At 38.4% G+C, this 15,595-nt stretch overlaps 1 protein-coding gene across 1 annotated transcript in view; it reads left to right on the forward strand.

The window, feature by feature from the left end:
- The window catches only part of pebp4 (phosphatidylethanolamine binding protein 4), a 144,792-nt gene extending 129,976 nt beyond the window's left edge, over positions 1 to 14,816 (forward strand). The window contains exon 7 of the mRNA XM_077223732.1: positions 14,491 to 14,816. Within this exon, the coding sequence (XP_077079847.1) occupies positions 14,491 to 14,582 (92 nt within the window). The 3' untranslated portion in view covers positions 14,583 to 14,816. The remainder of the gene's footprint in view (positions 1 to 14,490) is intronic.
- The last annotated feature ends 779 nt before the right edge of the window (positions 14,817 to 15,595 follow it).

Genomic DNA, 15,595 nt, shown 5'->3' on the forward strand with positions numbered 1-15,595 from the left:
TTATGTCTGCCCATGTGTGGAAATCGAATATTCAAGCCGTTTATCCATTTTCTACCCCTGAACCTAAAAATGTAAAATCAAGCCGAATTCTCTTTTTCTTTCTTTTTTTTCTTTCCTTTTTTTTGTGTGGAAAAAAACGAATAAATTAGATGTTTTCTGATTTTTCTACTTTCAATATTAAATTGAAAAACTAATGAACACGGACCCTAACCCCCTCCTTTCCGAGAGCCTGCTCTGTTCTGATTGGTCACATGATCCAGTCTGTTGTGATTGGTCAACCACTGACAGCGCGTGTCAAAACCGAAACGCCCTTTGCCATATCTGAATTTCAGCTCTGGATCTTCCTCAGCTCTTGATATACAGTGACACGAACAATAAGGATGGCGTCGGTTTTACCGTATCAATTCCAGCCCAATTCCTCATCCTTTGGAAGTGCATCAAAGTAGATTTGCTTTCACAGCAGAAAACAGCGTCTTCTCAACATGTAGGTTTGTAACAGGAAGTAAGACTGGCATTATTGATGACTTGTTTCAGGCAGTTCAGAATCGATTCTTTCATTTAGGAGACAATAACTTTAGTTGTTGTGCAGTTGGACCTTTAAAACTTTACAGACCTTTTACATTCACAGACAGCTATATTACACACTGCATGAAAGGTAATATTCGAAAAAGCATGACAGGTGAAAGCTGTTATGCTAGGCAAAGAACGGGGTGCAAAACTAGCCTGTTACCATTGTCTTTTGGAAACTCAACAAATAAAGCAATTACAAAGAGCTTTAAGATCACTGCAAAATTCAAGATGTTATATTGGTAGGGTTGTGTACCAAAACGCGGTGCCAATAGGGAACCGGTTCTGCCGTAAACGGTAGTAACCAGACCGAATAAGAACGAAAATTTCGGTGCCTGATTTCGGTGCCTGACTCTCTGTGTCATCCATTGTCTGATGGCACGGGCGCCGCCTCGACGCTCTTACGTCGTCATATTATATTAGCGCGCGCATCATCTGCTCCTCAGATTTCTCTGCCGCAAACGGAAGCTTGTCGGCAGCGCAAGAGCTTGGCAGCGAACACAGAGTCTCGTTCCCTATTCAGAGAACATAGGTTACACCAGTAACCAGAGACGTTCTTTTTCATAGGTTCACTCAACGCTGCGTAGCTTAGATGCAGTGGGAACGAAATTCCAAACTCGCTGCCGTTACTAGTACAACGACCAGATAACTTACATGACTGGTTCAACCAGACAAAACATGGGAACCAGGAGCCATGTCGAGATCAGATTACCCTGGTTGTAATCTCTATTAATCTCCAGTCTTTTTACATTGTTTGGCCCTGTAAATAAAAGGGTATTATTTTTTGACAAAGTGTGTGTGGTTTCCTTTTCTTAAGTACCGTTTAAGCACCGGAACCGTTTAAAAAATACCGAGTAGGTACTGGTATTGGATAAAACCCAACCGATACCCAACCCTATATATTGGATATCCTAAATATCCCATACGACGTCCAGCCCCTAATTTATAAGGTCATAAGGTCAATACAAAAATTGTCCATATGTGTTTATACTTTATGAACTCTGTATCTTTGCACTCCATCAGTGAGGCAGACCTACCAACCCGTACGCATTTTGTGTAGCGGGTACGCATTTTGACCTCAAAGTACGCTGGTACGATTAGTCACTCTAAACTCACAAAAACCTGGTGACGCCTGCGCCTTTGTTATCGCGCAGTCCTCAAATCAAGCAACAGCAAAAGAAGAAGAGTTTGACCAATCATAACGCTGGGTTAATTCCCCAAATAGCAAGCGAGGATGATTTACAGATGCGTAAGGCTTATCATTAAAAAGAGAATGAAAATCAACAGCAATAAAGAATCCCGCTCGATCCCGCTTCCACTCCCGCGACCCGCCGTCTGACTGAGTTCATTAGCGAGGACAGGACAGTAGTCACAGCACTTCTAAATCCTGAAGGTAAACGGGCTGGGGTGTATGTAGTAGGGCTGGGGTAAACGATTATTAGCTAAACGATTAGCTGGGCGATTATTTTATCGATTAGTCGACTTATCTAACGACAGATTTTTCTGCTGCTCGATTAATAAAAAAACATAATGTATCTCAAATAAATACTAACTAGTGTACTGGATCATGATACTATAAGCTGGCAACGTTAGTCTAATGTTATGTATTTGAACACCGTCATTAGAACTCTATAACCGCCAAAAACGTGTTATTAAAATATTTTTTACAAACATTTTTTTATCATAGACAATGTTTAAATACTAATATCAGCTTACGAAGGAAACATAGGCGGAGTTAGTGGTGCTTCGGAGGCTGCTACTGCTGGAGATGATTCGGGAGAGGTAAAAAATAAATAAATAAATAAGTGTCGACGCAAAAATATGGCGTCGACGTAATTTTGACGTCGAAGCGTCGACGTCATCGACGCGCCGCTACAGCACTAGTATGTAGAATGTTGAAATATTGTTTTTAGTTAACTTAATCCTCTGTATTCGCAGATCAGACGATCTAATTATCATACCTAATTATGTTACATAGTTATTTTGTATGAAAACTAGCGCATTAGCAACTTACTGTATGGATTAAAAAGTACCGTTGTATCAGTGCTGCGCGAGCTCTCTCTCACAAACACAGACCGCGCGCGCACAGAGAGAGAAGATAATTGTAAATTGACGGGCTAAGTTTAAATTTTGTTTTTGTTTTCTGTCAAAATGTTTTCTGTCATATTATCCATCCGTGTTTTTAAAATTTGTTAAAAGACAGACGTTTTACTGTTAACACAGCCCCATATTTCGGATTCATATAAACTTATACTTGATATTCTTTTTAGAATAAGTGATTCTATTATTGCTATTATTGGTCATGTGACAGGACTCCTGTCTATTCATTGTCAACTATTTTCTAGAAATATGTTTGTATTGGCTAACGTTTATTCAGCTAATGCGTGTCCTGTTTAAAATGTGCAATGTTCAAATGCAAAGACAGCACGTCACAAATAAAAGTCCTTTTTTCTGTGTGATTTAGTATCATATTTGGATATTGGATTAATAAATTAAGTAGTCTATCTTAAATGTACAAATCTATTTATTGTTGTTTTTTACTGTTTTATAGGGGCTTCTTAATTTTAGACTAGTTGAACAGCACACATTATGTGCAATGCAATATTACTCATGAATAAAAAATGGTTTTGAGCAGTGTTGAAACTTTGGACTTTCACTGCAATAGCTAAATTTTAAAAAAAAGTCAAAACTAGAATTATGAAGATAAGCATGTGCTTGTGTGTCTTGCATTGTCTCAAAAAATATGACAAACAACCCCCCCCCCAATAATTTGAAGGTTGGCAGGTCTGGTGAGGTTATACTGTATATAAACCACAGCTACAGCTGAGCCATCATCACATAAGACAATGAGAGTGGATTGAAAGTCAAGAGCGGGAACAGTGCTGGTGTTTGAAGTGTGAGTACTTCAAAAGAATGAAATCAGTCTAGCATCTCAGAGTCAGCACTTCTGACACGGTTAGTTCAGAGATCATGGCCTTCTCACACTGACTTAATTGTTGAGAAAGGACTGGGAAAGTGATAACATAGCTGTGGAAAGGGATATCACCATGACTTGTAAAAGTGAAAAAGAGAAAAGACATTCATACTTCTCCATCTGTGCTAAAGTTACTTTGTGTCTTACTCATAAGTTGACACAAAATCATGCAGCGTGGGCGAGAATGTTACTATTAAAAGTAATGTGTTACATTACGTTACTGCAGAACTCCTAATATGTACTGTACACTACCGTTTAGGGTTTCGAGGTCAATATTTTATTCAACAAGGGCACATTAAATTGCTCAAACATTAAATACATTTATAATATTAAAAATATATTTCAAATAAATGCTGTTCTTTTGAACTTTGTAATCAAAGAATCTGAAAAAAAAATGCATCATGGTTTTGGAACATTGCTGATAATAAAGAAATGTTTTTTGAGCAGCAAATCATCATATTAGAATGGTTTCTGAAGGATCATGTGACACTGAAGACTGGAGTAATGATGCTAAAAATTCAGCTTTGATCACAGGAATAAATTACATTTTGAAGTATATTAAAATAGAAAAGAGTTATTTTAAATTGAAATAATGTTTCACAATATTACTGCTTTTGCTGTATTTTTGATCCAATAAATGCAGCCCTGGATTTTTAAAAAAATCGTATTGTCGCCAAACCTTTGAACAGTATTGTATTACATTTATGTATTATATTAATATTATATTTTATAATTTTTCTCAGCCTGTAGAATGCACATAATTTCGTTAGTTGCCGTTACATACATTTTATTTCATCAGAATACATAATTACTTTTAAATGGCAATCGGTGGATAAACAGGCCACATACAGGAAGCCGAGGAATACTTTCTTGTCCGTCTCCACCTCCAGTTAAGTGCGGATGGATGTGTTTGATGTGTGTGCACTACCTAGTGGACCATCAAGTTTTGATGTATTTCTAGGATTTCCTAGAAATCCCCTGGAAATGAGACATGTGACTGTAAAAGGTCTTGGCTAATTAATTACCGTTTTCCTCCAAGACATTCTTCAGTTCTGCATGATGACACATGCACTTTCACCGAGACTCCTGCCATGCGCTCGTAGTCCACTTCAGCAGAAATGTGTGAGCTCAGCACTGGTTACTGGGATGTAATTGAAACCATTAGCAGCACTGCAGTGTAGTAATGGACCCACACGAGTCTTCCTCCCACTAACTGATTCAGTCATTAATCAAACACTCCTTGACCAGCTTCACCGACCCGTACAGTCCAATAGCACTGCAACGGCACACTGGACCGCTGCTGTGGGTTCCCACTCTTGATTCGCATTCATTTGGGGAAAATAAAGCAAGATGGTGGAAAGTTGCATTAGCCCCTGCTGGTGGATGCTGTAACTGCACCGGAAAGCATCTTTGGCCTTGGACAAGCGTCCTGATTTTGCAGAGTTAGATGCGTTCCTGGGACAACATATTTTGTTAGTCTTGGAAAAACATTCCGAAAATGTAGACCCTACCCCAAAACCTAACCATACCCCAATACGTTATCCCTAAAACCAGAGGAAAATAAGAGGTGAATAACACTGATGTTGAAGCACCTAACACTGGTTGTAGGCTAAAACCTGACATAAACTGTAAGTGTGTCCCTCAAATCTGATTGGTTAATTGAAATTAACATGCAGGAATTTGTACTTGATGAAACCATTCAAAAATGGCTTCTCCACAGTCACAAATACCCATTTAAATGTATTATTAAACTGTTAGTGTAAATCTAAGTTACAAAAGTTTTAGGTTCAAGAAGCCTTGCCTAATATTATAATTGGTCTCATTAATAAAATGCTACAAGTTTTTAGCCCTTTTCATTTGACAGCCCTTGTATTGAGATTGATGAAAACTGAGAGTGAGAGTCAGCAGTGCTGGAGTGAATTCATTTTTAACAAATCTCTGTATACATTAGCAAGAACTCCAGAATATTTTCTCACAAACACACACAGACAGACAGACACATCCTGCAAGCATGTCAGGCTTCACATCAAATATAGAAGAATATACCAGTCTTTATTACACTTAACTACACTACCGTTCATATGTTTGGACACATTTTTATTACTTTTTAAATTGATCAAAGGTGACAATAAAGACATCATTTGTTATGATTAGATTTTAATTTCAAATAAATACTCTTTTTAACTTTCTATTTATCAAAGAATCATGAATATAATCTTGTTTTCCAGAAAAATATTAGGCAGCACAACTATTTTTTGTTTAATTCATAACAATAAGAAATGTTTCTTGAATATCAAATTGTCATATTAGAATGATTCCTGAAGGATTGTGTGACACGGAAGTGTCACGACACACACACAGACAGCGTAGATCCAATTGCAGGTATTTATTAAAAGGGGTAATCCGTACTCACATCCAGTCCAGGCAAGGGTCAAATTCCAACAAAGACAGTCCAAGAATAAACGACAAAACACAAGAAAGAAGCAACAACAGGAACAGAAGTGTGGGGACAATAAACAGCGAATCCGTACACATACTAACACAGACAGGGAATATATACACAGATCTAACAAGACTAACAATGAACAGCTAGCAACAATCATGACGGGGAACAGCTGAGTGCAATGAACTGATGAGTGACAGTGACAGACAGAATGCTGGGAAATGAAGTCAATAGTGAAGGACACCGTGGACGAGGACCTCTAGTGGACACCTGGGGAACACAAACCCAACACTGTGACATAACCCCCCCTCTACGGAGCGGCTACCAGAGGTCCATGAAAGGGAACAGAAACAGGGGGTGATGGTTTAGCCGGGGGCCAGGGCGAAGCAGACAGTCCATCGGGCGACCAGGGCGAAGCAGACAGTCCATCGGGCGGCCAGGGCGAAGCAGACAGTCCATCGGGCGGCCAGGGCGAAGCAGACGACCCATCGGGCGGCCAGGGCGAAGCAGACGACCCATCGGGCGGCCAGGGCGAAGCAGACGACCCATCGGGCGGCCAGGGCGAAGCAGACGACCCATCGGGCGGCCAGGGCGAAGCAGACGACCCTTCGGGCGGCCAGGGCGAAGCAGACGACCCTTCGGGCGGCCAGGGCGGTGAAGACCCCTCGGGCGGCCAGGGCGGTGAAGACCCCTCGGGCGGCCAGGGCGGTGAAGACCCCTCGGGCGGCCAGGGCGGTGAAGACCCCTCGTGCGGCCAGGGCGGCATGGTACGGGCCCCAGTTCTCCTCTGTCCCCTACCTGTTTGTCTCCTTGGTTACTAATTAATTAGGTTCCTCGTTTCAGGTGTGCTGTGTTAATTAGGGTGCTTTCACATCTGTAGTTCCGTTCATTTGGTCCGGACTAAGGGCGAAAAATTATACTTTGTATAATTTCCAGGGGTTTTGGTTCCATTTCACACCACACTGATTGCTCTGGTCTGAATCAGTTGATAAGTTGATGAAACGAACCAAAATACAGTCACGTGACAACATCTACATCCCTCGTTGGCCAGATGTGTCTTGAACATATTTCCACAACTGCACTTAGATTGGTCAGAATTAAGGTGCGGGAAAATTCCAACAGAACTCCGTGTACGGCGCATGATAGAAAACACGACGCGGGTCAATATATTGTGATTTTATTAATTTGGTGCTATTATGTATAGCTGAGTAAATAACGCAACTGTGGTTAACTGTGTGTGTGTGTGTGTGTGTGTGTGTGTGTGTGTGTGTGTGTGTGTGTGTGTGTGTGTGTGTGTGTGTGTGTGTGTGTGTGTGTGTGTGTGTCGCATAAGCTGTCTTTCCGCTGCTTGCAAATGGACTCATTTGGGGAGACAGTGGATTTCCATTAATTTGTTGCCCTGATTGCACGCACTACGCGCGAATACACTGCAGACTCACTCTAGCTCGTATCCAGGGTAAATCTTCATCCCTTACGTGTGTTTTATTTAACTAAATACATCATAATCGGCTAAAACGCATGCGCGAACCGCAGTGCGCCTCCTCCAGCTAGTCTCGGGTTCGGGACCCAGTGCGCACCCGGGTCCCACGCCAGCGTTCACATTAGCGATTTTTCATGCGAACCGTGCCCCATTCAGAAACTAAACTGCCAGTTACCCCTTTTCCACCAAAGCATTTTGAGAGCCGGTTCGGAGCCGGTGCCTGCGCGCGAAACAGTTCTTTGTGTTTCGACAGCCAAAGACCCGGTTCTCGGCCAGGAAAACTGGTTCCAAAGCGGCACCAATTCTTTGCTGGACTAGAACCGTTCTTTTACCACGTCATGCTTACGTCGGGGACTGGGGGCGGGTTTAGATGTGTTCTAAACATATTTTCTGACAATAATATAGGATCGCAAAGCCAGGAGAAACATTTGCAGAAACACGATGTAGTCCGCCATTGTAATTGTTATGCTTGAAGTTGGCGCAAGCGTTTCTAGTTTTTTATTTTATTGAAAACATTATGTTAGCAAAGAAGAAAACAGTCACAATATAGAACAAATAAATGGAAAGAAAAAAAGACACAAGACAGGGGTACATAACTAATCAGAAAAGATTACATATCAAAGGAAAAGGTTAAAAGACTTACATATTTCAATTGTTTTTAAAGCCTTTTTGGTTCACGAGTTAGAGATAATCCCAAAGTAATGTTGTAGGTTTGCAAGCGTTTCTAGCTAAGATGTATGGCGACGTACACAGTGACGTAACGACGTTGTTCGCTGGGCGCTCTAGTCAGTGGAAAAACAAACAGGTTCTGAGAAGGTTCGCAAGTTGAACCAACTCCGAACCAACTTTGAACCAGCACCAGTTCCGAACCAGTTCTTTTTTGGTGGAAAAGGGGTAAGTGTGAAAGCCCCCTCAGTCTGTTTTCTTGTCTTGTATTATTAAGAGTTCTATGTGGTATGTGGTTGTACCTTTTCATGCGTATCCTTGGATTAAACTCTTCTTTGTTATCTCTATTGTCTGGCACTTGATTACAGCCACCATATCTGTAACAGTGTTATATGTTCTATAACAACGAAATTTCATTCCGAGATCGTAATAAATTATATTTTGAAATATGTTAATATTAATGTGACGTCTTTCACTTTAAAAAAAATACATATATTTTTATAAACTTTCAATATTATGTACCGGTCAATAAACGTTTGAACTGTTGAGTATTGAGTTTCTTTTTTTCTTTAAAAAAACAATTATTTCAATGTAAAAATTAAAAAAATCATTATTGCGCAAAGAATATTGTGATATAGTCCCTGAACTGAACTCAACTTAAAATCTGGTCTCAGGGTTTCTGAGCAGTGATAACAGCAGAATAAGTGATTTGCATTATCAGCTGATATTATATTGTTTATTTGAGCACTTCTGAAACCCTATTCAATCAGAATTCAGGACCAGAACTATATCATTTACATTATTGCACACTATTCAGCCACTTAGTGTTAAAAAGTCTGCCAAATGTAAGAGCCGTGGCCTGGTGGTCAGTTCGGTTAACGTCACCAACTACAACATCTTTATTGATCCTGGAACAAACAACCAATCAGATTTGAGGGACAAGTTTACAGTTTATGTCAAGTTTAAGCTTTCAGTTAGGGTTAGGTGCTCCACAATCAGTGTAATTCACCTATCATTTCAATTTGATTTAAGGGATAAATTATGGCTAGGGTTTTCAGACAGGGAATGTTGTTCCAGGTTCAACAAAATATATTGTCTTTCTTCGACCTTCCATTAGCTCTCTATTCGTTTTCTCTGTTGTTTGCCAATTAAAAGTGACTTTAATTTGTTACATTAATATATTAATTCTCACCAGCGCGTACTGCATGTACGCCTCACAAAAAGTGCTCTTTTAAGTAACAAAGACATCTTACCGCGTAAAGACTTGGTTTCCTGTATTGCGCAAATCAAAGGACAGACAAAAAAGGGTAGAGTCGAACAGAGGAAGAAAGTGCCGCATCACTCCCCACTTCCTATCTCTGTTTTCCATGAGTCGACAGACTGAGGAGTGGAAAGAGACCGAATTAACCCAAACACACAGAGACACACTATTTTTAGAGGCGTTTGTAAATCACTCCGCCCCCTTGACTCCATGATGACATCGCATCGAGAGCTGTCACCAATACCAGCGGAGGATCAAACTGATGGGCTATTTCCCTAGTTAACCACAGCTTACATCGGGGCTTCCCCGCTGGCCTATTTCTGAGTCCTGAATAAACTGTGATCTGTATACATTGAAGGATGCCTGGGTTTTTATGGCAGCACATAAACAGATCATGCAAACGCTTGCCTCCTCGCTGGATTGAACTGATGTCACGTTGTCGCAGGCATAGTTTAGCTGTGACTCATTGCCTGTGATTCAGTTCGGTTGGGGGAGATTTGTGCTCCTCATCAAGATGTCTGTATTAGTGCTGTTTGCCGGCACACTATTGCTCATACTTAGGTATAGTATAAACTCATCCCACATATTTTTATCCTGCAGATACCAATGTTACAATAAAGCAGCTGTTTTGTTGAGGAGAAGTGTGCTATTTCTATTCTAACCGATCAGACTATAAAACAGGTCATTGCATTCGGTTTGAGAAACGTTTTCCTAGTTCTGTCGATGTGAATGAATCATTCTGTTGAGGCCGGTTCTATATTGTCGATGAATTGCTCTGAATCGATTCGTATTTGTTCTGGACGCTCTCGCACTGAATCGTCTGAAGCGGTTTCTCGGTCAGTGAAACAGACACCCTGCCACTGCTTTGTGCCGGTTTCATGTTTTCAAGCATTTAAAACGTGTCTAGAGACACCTTTATTCTTCTCTCTCCAATGGTGTAGTCTGAAGAGTCTCAAGTGTGTAATAGTTACATGAATGCTACACTTAAAAAAAATCAGTAACTGAAGTTTAGGGTCAAATTCTCATGCTTATTAGTATGCATATTACTAGGACACTGGCGGTTTATTAGTCCTTATTAATACCTTATTCTGCATGATCATATTCTACATCCCGTATCCCTATCCAATACCTAAACTTAACAACTACCTTACTAACTATTAATAAGCAGTAATTAGGAGATTATTGAGGCAAAAGTAGTAGAATATGTGTTCTTCAAACTAAAGTGTGTCCAAAAAAATCTAATTTAATTAACTTATTTAATTAACTGATATAATGTTAATATACCAACCTACCAACTGATAAGAAGCATCTTATAAGAAACATAATTGAAGTGAAAAAACATCAAAATGAAAGCATCACACAGGGAGTTCTGAGAATGTCAATTTCAAAAACTGTAAATTTAACAGTAAAATGACATGACATTTCCCATTTGATTTGTTACAGTTTTTCACCGTGTAGAGTAAAGGGCACTTACCGTTAACTAATTAACTGGGTTTTTACTGTTAAAACTGATTATTTTATAGTGAAAATTAAAACTCCTTGAACACTTGAAATGTGAACAGGAATTTTAAATTCAGATGAAAACAACATTTGTGCATACCCTCAGATGAAATCCTGCAGTGTGTGTGTGTGTGTGTGTGTGTGTGTGTGTGTGTGTGTGTGTGTGTGTGTGTGTGTGTGTGTGTGTGTGTGTGTGTGTGTGTGTGTGTGTGTGTGTGTGTGTGTGTGTGTGTGTGTTATAGACGCCCTGACTGTAGTGGGGTCAGACAGGGATCATGATCTGCAGAGGCGGAACATTATCTCCTCATGTTCTCAGGTTCAGAGGCCTAAAGGTCACATGGCCTCATACGGCTGGGTCACTTTACTCCATTTCTAACACTCAATTAGAAAGAACCTGACATCTTCACACACAACACACAATGAGTCATATACACACTTGATTTTCACACACACACACAATCAGCACTTTATATCACTTTCTCTTAGTTATGCAAAAATCTTCGCTGAACAAATCTTCACTTTTGGATATTTCATCCAAAAAATGAAAATTATGTTATTTCAAACATATGATTTTTCTTTGTTGAGTAGAATACAAAATAAGATATTTTGAAGAATGATTCAACTGTTTTTGTCCGGGTCAGTGAAAAAAAAAAAAAAAAGACATTGGATTGCTGAGGCATTTTAAGCATTTTGTTCTGCAGAAGCAAGAAGGTTATACAGGTGTATACATGCTTGTTACGGAAAGAATATACTTAAAAATAAATAATATACTTAAGTACAACTTAAGTATGTCTATATTTTCTTTGTTTAAAGATGGTTTAATATAGTGTACTGTCAAATGAAAAGTATTTATGATCAACTAAAATATACTTAAATGTCATTTTTATTGAAACTTGTGTGTCTGAAGGCTCACTAAAATTAAAACTTTAAATTTGCCATTGGTCAGCGAGGTGCAGGCAGATGATGAAGCAGCAGAAGATGAAGATTCAAGACAGAGTTTAATAGAAATACACAGACGCAACTAACACAGATGCTAACATGAACGAGACCGGACAAACACTGAGTGAAGGTGACCAACTTAAAGACACATGTTGATGAACTAAATGACAAACTACTGTGATGAATGAAAGAACAAAGGAAACATGTGACTGAAGAGAAACAAACCAAACGTCCATGAAAGTGAAACTAACTGAACATAAACGTGACACCATTATTACAAAGTGCACTTAAGTGGCCTATTTCATTCATATTAGACATTTAACCCTCGGTGCTGTTCATGTTTCAGTCAGTTTTGACTGGACATTATTACGTTTTTTATTTTATTTCTATTGAATGTTTTACTTCATCAGAATGCCTGGTATGAAACTTGGTAAAGGTTTTGGCACTTGCTATGTGAACACACACACACACACACAAATCATGGACATGATTCGAAAAGGTTAAACATTTTGTTTAGGAAAAAAATTGTCTTTTACTTTTATTATAAATGAATGGAAGACAAATTTCACCAATTGAAAGCGTTTTGGTAACTCTGCCTAAACATATTCTTACTGAAAGAAAATGTTTTGAGATATCAACCTCAAATTTGGAACACTGCTTGTTTAGATTTATGGTTTTGATTTTCTCACATTTTTAGAGTAAATTTCATAAAAAAAATTTAAATAGTATTTTTGTGCATTTTTCATAATTATAAACTTAAACGTCTGTAACCTTTTTTTAGTTTCACTTTTGTAACTTTATTTCAGCAATAATCTGTCTTTACAAAGAGACGAACCTGAACTCTGTGCTCTAAAGCATTCAGGATTTATTTCATTTTTTGACTACTACACTCTTTTTCACAAGAGTAAATGGTGATCATTTTGGGTGATCTATCCCTTTAAGTGTGTAGTATCCTATTTTTTCTGTCACAAGTTTAATTCCCAGGGTACAAACTTGCTGAAGTCTATATACCTTGAAATTGCTTTGGATTCAAGCATGTGGCAAAATGCATAAATCTAATGTCAACTGGTACTCTGGCTGTACTCTGGTTATTCAGTGTCTGGTGAGCCATAAATTGTCCGCAACCAGCGGGGGAAACAACAATGACATTTTCCTTTAAAATCACACTAGCATACTCTCACACCCACTTGCATTCAAACATACAAACAAGTGTACACACACTCACATTGATGTTTCCAGGATGTGGTGCTGTGCTGTGTGCATGGACGGGGTTTCCCTTTCACCACAACAGCATTTCCGCCAGTGTACACTGATAGAGGAAGACATTTAGATATTAAACGGGTATTGTGGCTGATCTGCTTTTGTTCTACAATTTACTTTTAATTGGTGGAGGCTCAAAGTGCATGACTTATATATTTTATATTTTTTTGAGTAAAAAATCTCTCAATATCTCATAGACATCAACCAAACATCAATTAAAGATCCTCCAAATTCAGAACTTTACATTTTTCAGTCTTGGACGCAGTTTGTTGGCGCTTTATTCCAAATTGTGATTTCACATTTGCTTTTAGGAATGTGATTATTGCCGGATTTGGAGAAGTGATATTGTCATAGCAGCCGGAGTTACGTCTGGTATTTATCTGGTTGTCCTGCCAAAACGCTTTCTCTCATGTTGCCACCTCCAGCACTGTGACAGGCTGTGTGTTTTATTTCGAGATGAGACGCTTGCAGTGATTCACAGCCCACCAAGGCCCTGAGACACGTGCGGCATTACAAGATTCTCCACTAAACACGTTCATTTACCATTTGTAGCAACTAGATTGAAATGTTTAGCCCAAGTAGCTCAGTCACAGAAAACCTGTGATAAGTGCAGACAGTAATTAAAGGGACACATGTTGTTGCACATGATACAACTGACATTGTGTAGAATTTAGAATATTGGGACAAAAGGTCAGGCATCAGTATAAAGGCCATTATAGTGCCAAAAACTTTTCTTTATTTATAAAAATATGTATTTATTTATAGGAAATATGAAAAAAATAACAATAATAAAGTTTGTCTTGATTGATTGGTTTATGTACAGCAAAAAGGAAACCGATAAAAAACAATAGAAATAACAACAAAAACTGTATTGATTAATTTATTTACAGCAAAAAAGTAACAAAAAATAATAGCAACAATAACAACAACAATAATAATAATTGTATTGATTTATGTATGAATAGCAAAAAAAAGAAACAAATAATGACAATAATAATAATGTGTTATTGATTTTTTTTGTATGTACAGCAATAAATACTTAAAAACAGTAGTAATAATAATGATAATAATAGTACAATACATGTTTTATTGATTTATGTACAGCAGCAATAATAACAAACATTTTTTTGTTTTATTTATATAAACTAATTGTGAAATTATACATTTAAGGATACTTTTTTTTTATCATGTGGCACATTTATCTGAAAGTAAGACATGAAATAATTTGCATCTTTCTTTTCCTGTGTTGATTTTCTTATTGGATTTCTTATTGAAACAGGATGTTGTAGTGTGTCATGTAGAAACGTTTTTCGTGTAGACAGTTGATGTTACAGTGAGGCAGAAGCACCCTTTACCGTTATGATCAAGAGCAATGAAAGGCTTTGCTGCTGTTTTTCTAGGTAACTGGGATCCACAGGCATTTGTTCAGAGGTTTGGTCTGGCTGGCCCAGTGGCTTCACTTCAGTTCCTCACCCAAAACCACAAGGACTAAAGAAACCCTCCAACCTGCAACTGAACTTTGACCTCTGGACTACACTCTATGGCTTATTTTTTTTGCCTAGTTCTGATATTAAATCCCATCATACTCCATTTCACATCAGTATTTATGATCATTTTTAACTGGTAAAAGACACACTGTGTTGTTTCCTCATGTTTGAATTGTAAATTGTAGAAATGTGTGTTGAAGTAATATCACAGAACTTTGAATAAAAGATTCTGAATGTGAGCAGCATGTATATGAAATGTTGTGCATATTACTGGAAAAGAAATCTACCATCCCACAAAGTGTGTTTTGAGAACGTCTCTCACTCTCTAGTTCTGTTCCAAAACCTAGTGTGCTGCCTTGCTGCCAGCTGACTGCTTAGGGATCCGCCTTCTAAGGCATCGTAATGGAACCTCCTAACTTGACTTCACATAGCAGAAAATATGCTGACATTGTATCCTTAGGGGTGAAACAGCTTGTCAATGGGGCAATACCCTTAAAGGGAAAACTTTGTACCTTAGTTACACCTAAAAGTTGCATAGTAGAACATTAAAACCATAGTACTTCAAGCCCAAAGTATGGGCTTAATTTTTTTCAGTAAATCGCATAGCATTTCAAAGTAGGCTCAAATTAATTATGTGCAGGAAAACAAGTGCTTGACACATGCACACTGGAAAGATTCATCCTTCTCCAGTGTCTGCGTTATTTCTCTCCAAATTTTTATAAAGTTATAAAAATGTATTTGTAGTTATTTTAATATTACATACATAATCTGCATTGTTCTTCACTCATCCACAATCTTGGATGAGTTTTTCAGTACACTGATTCTGTGATTGGCTTTTCCTCAAAAAGACATGTGATGCCAGCTTAGAGTTTGGGTAAAACAAGGTAGCAATATCATGCCTTCAGGAAAAAACTTGCAAAAATGGTACCTTTTTACATTACATTAGAAGGACAAATGTGCACCTTATCTACCCTTTCAAAAGGAACATCTGTGTACTTTATTTACCCCTAAAAGCAGT

This window comes from Siphateles boraxobius, unplaced genomic scaffold (genome assembly GCF_051911475.1).
Source record: "Siphateles boraxobius isolate OS27281-9 unplaced genomic scaffold, OSU_SipBor_1 9, whole genome shotgun sequence".
NCBI lineage: Eukaryota > Metazoa > Chordata > Actinopteri > Cypriniformes > Leuciscidae > Siphateles > Siphateles boraxobius.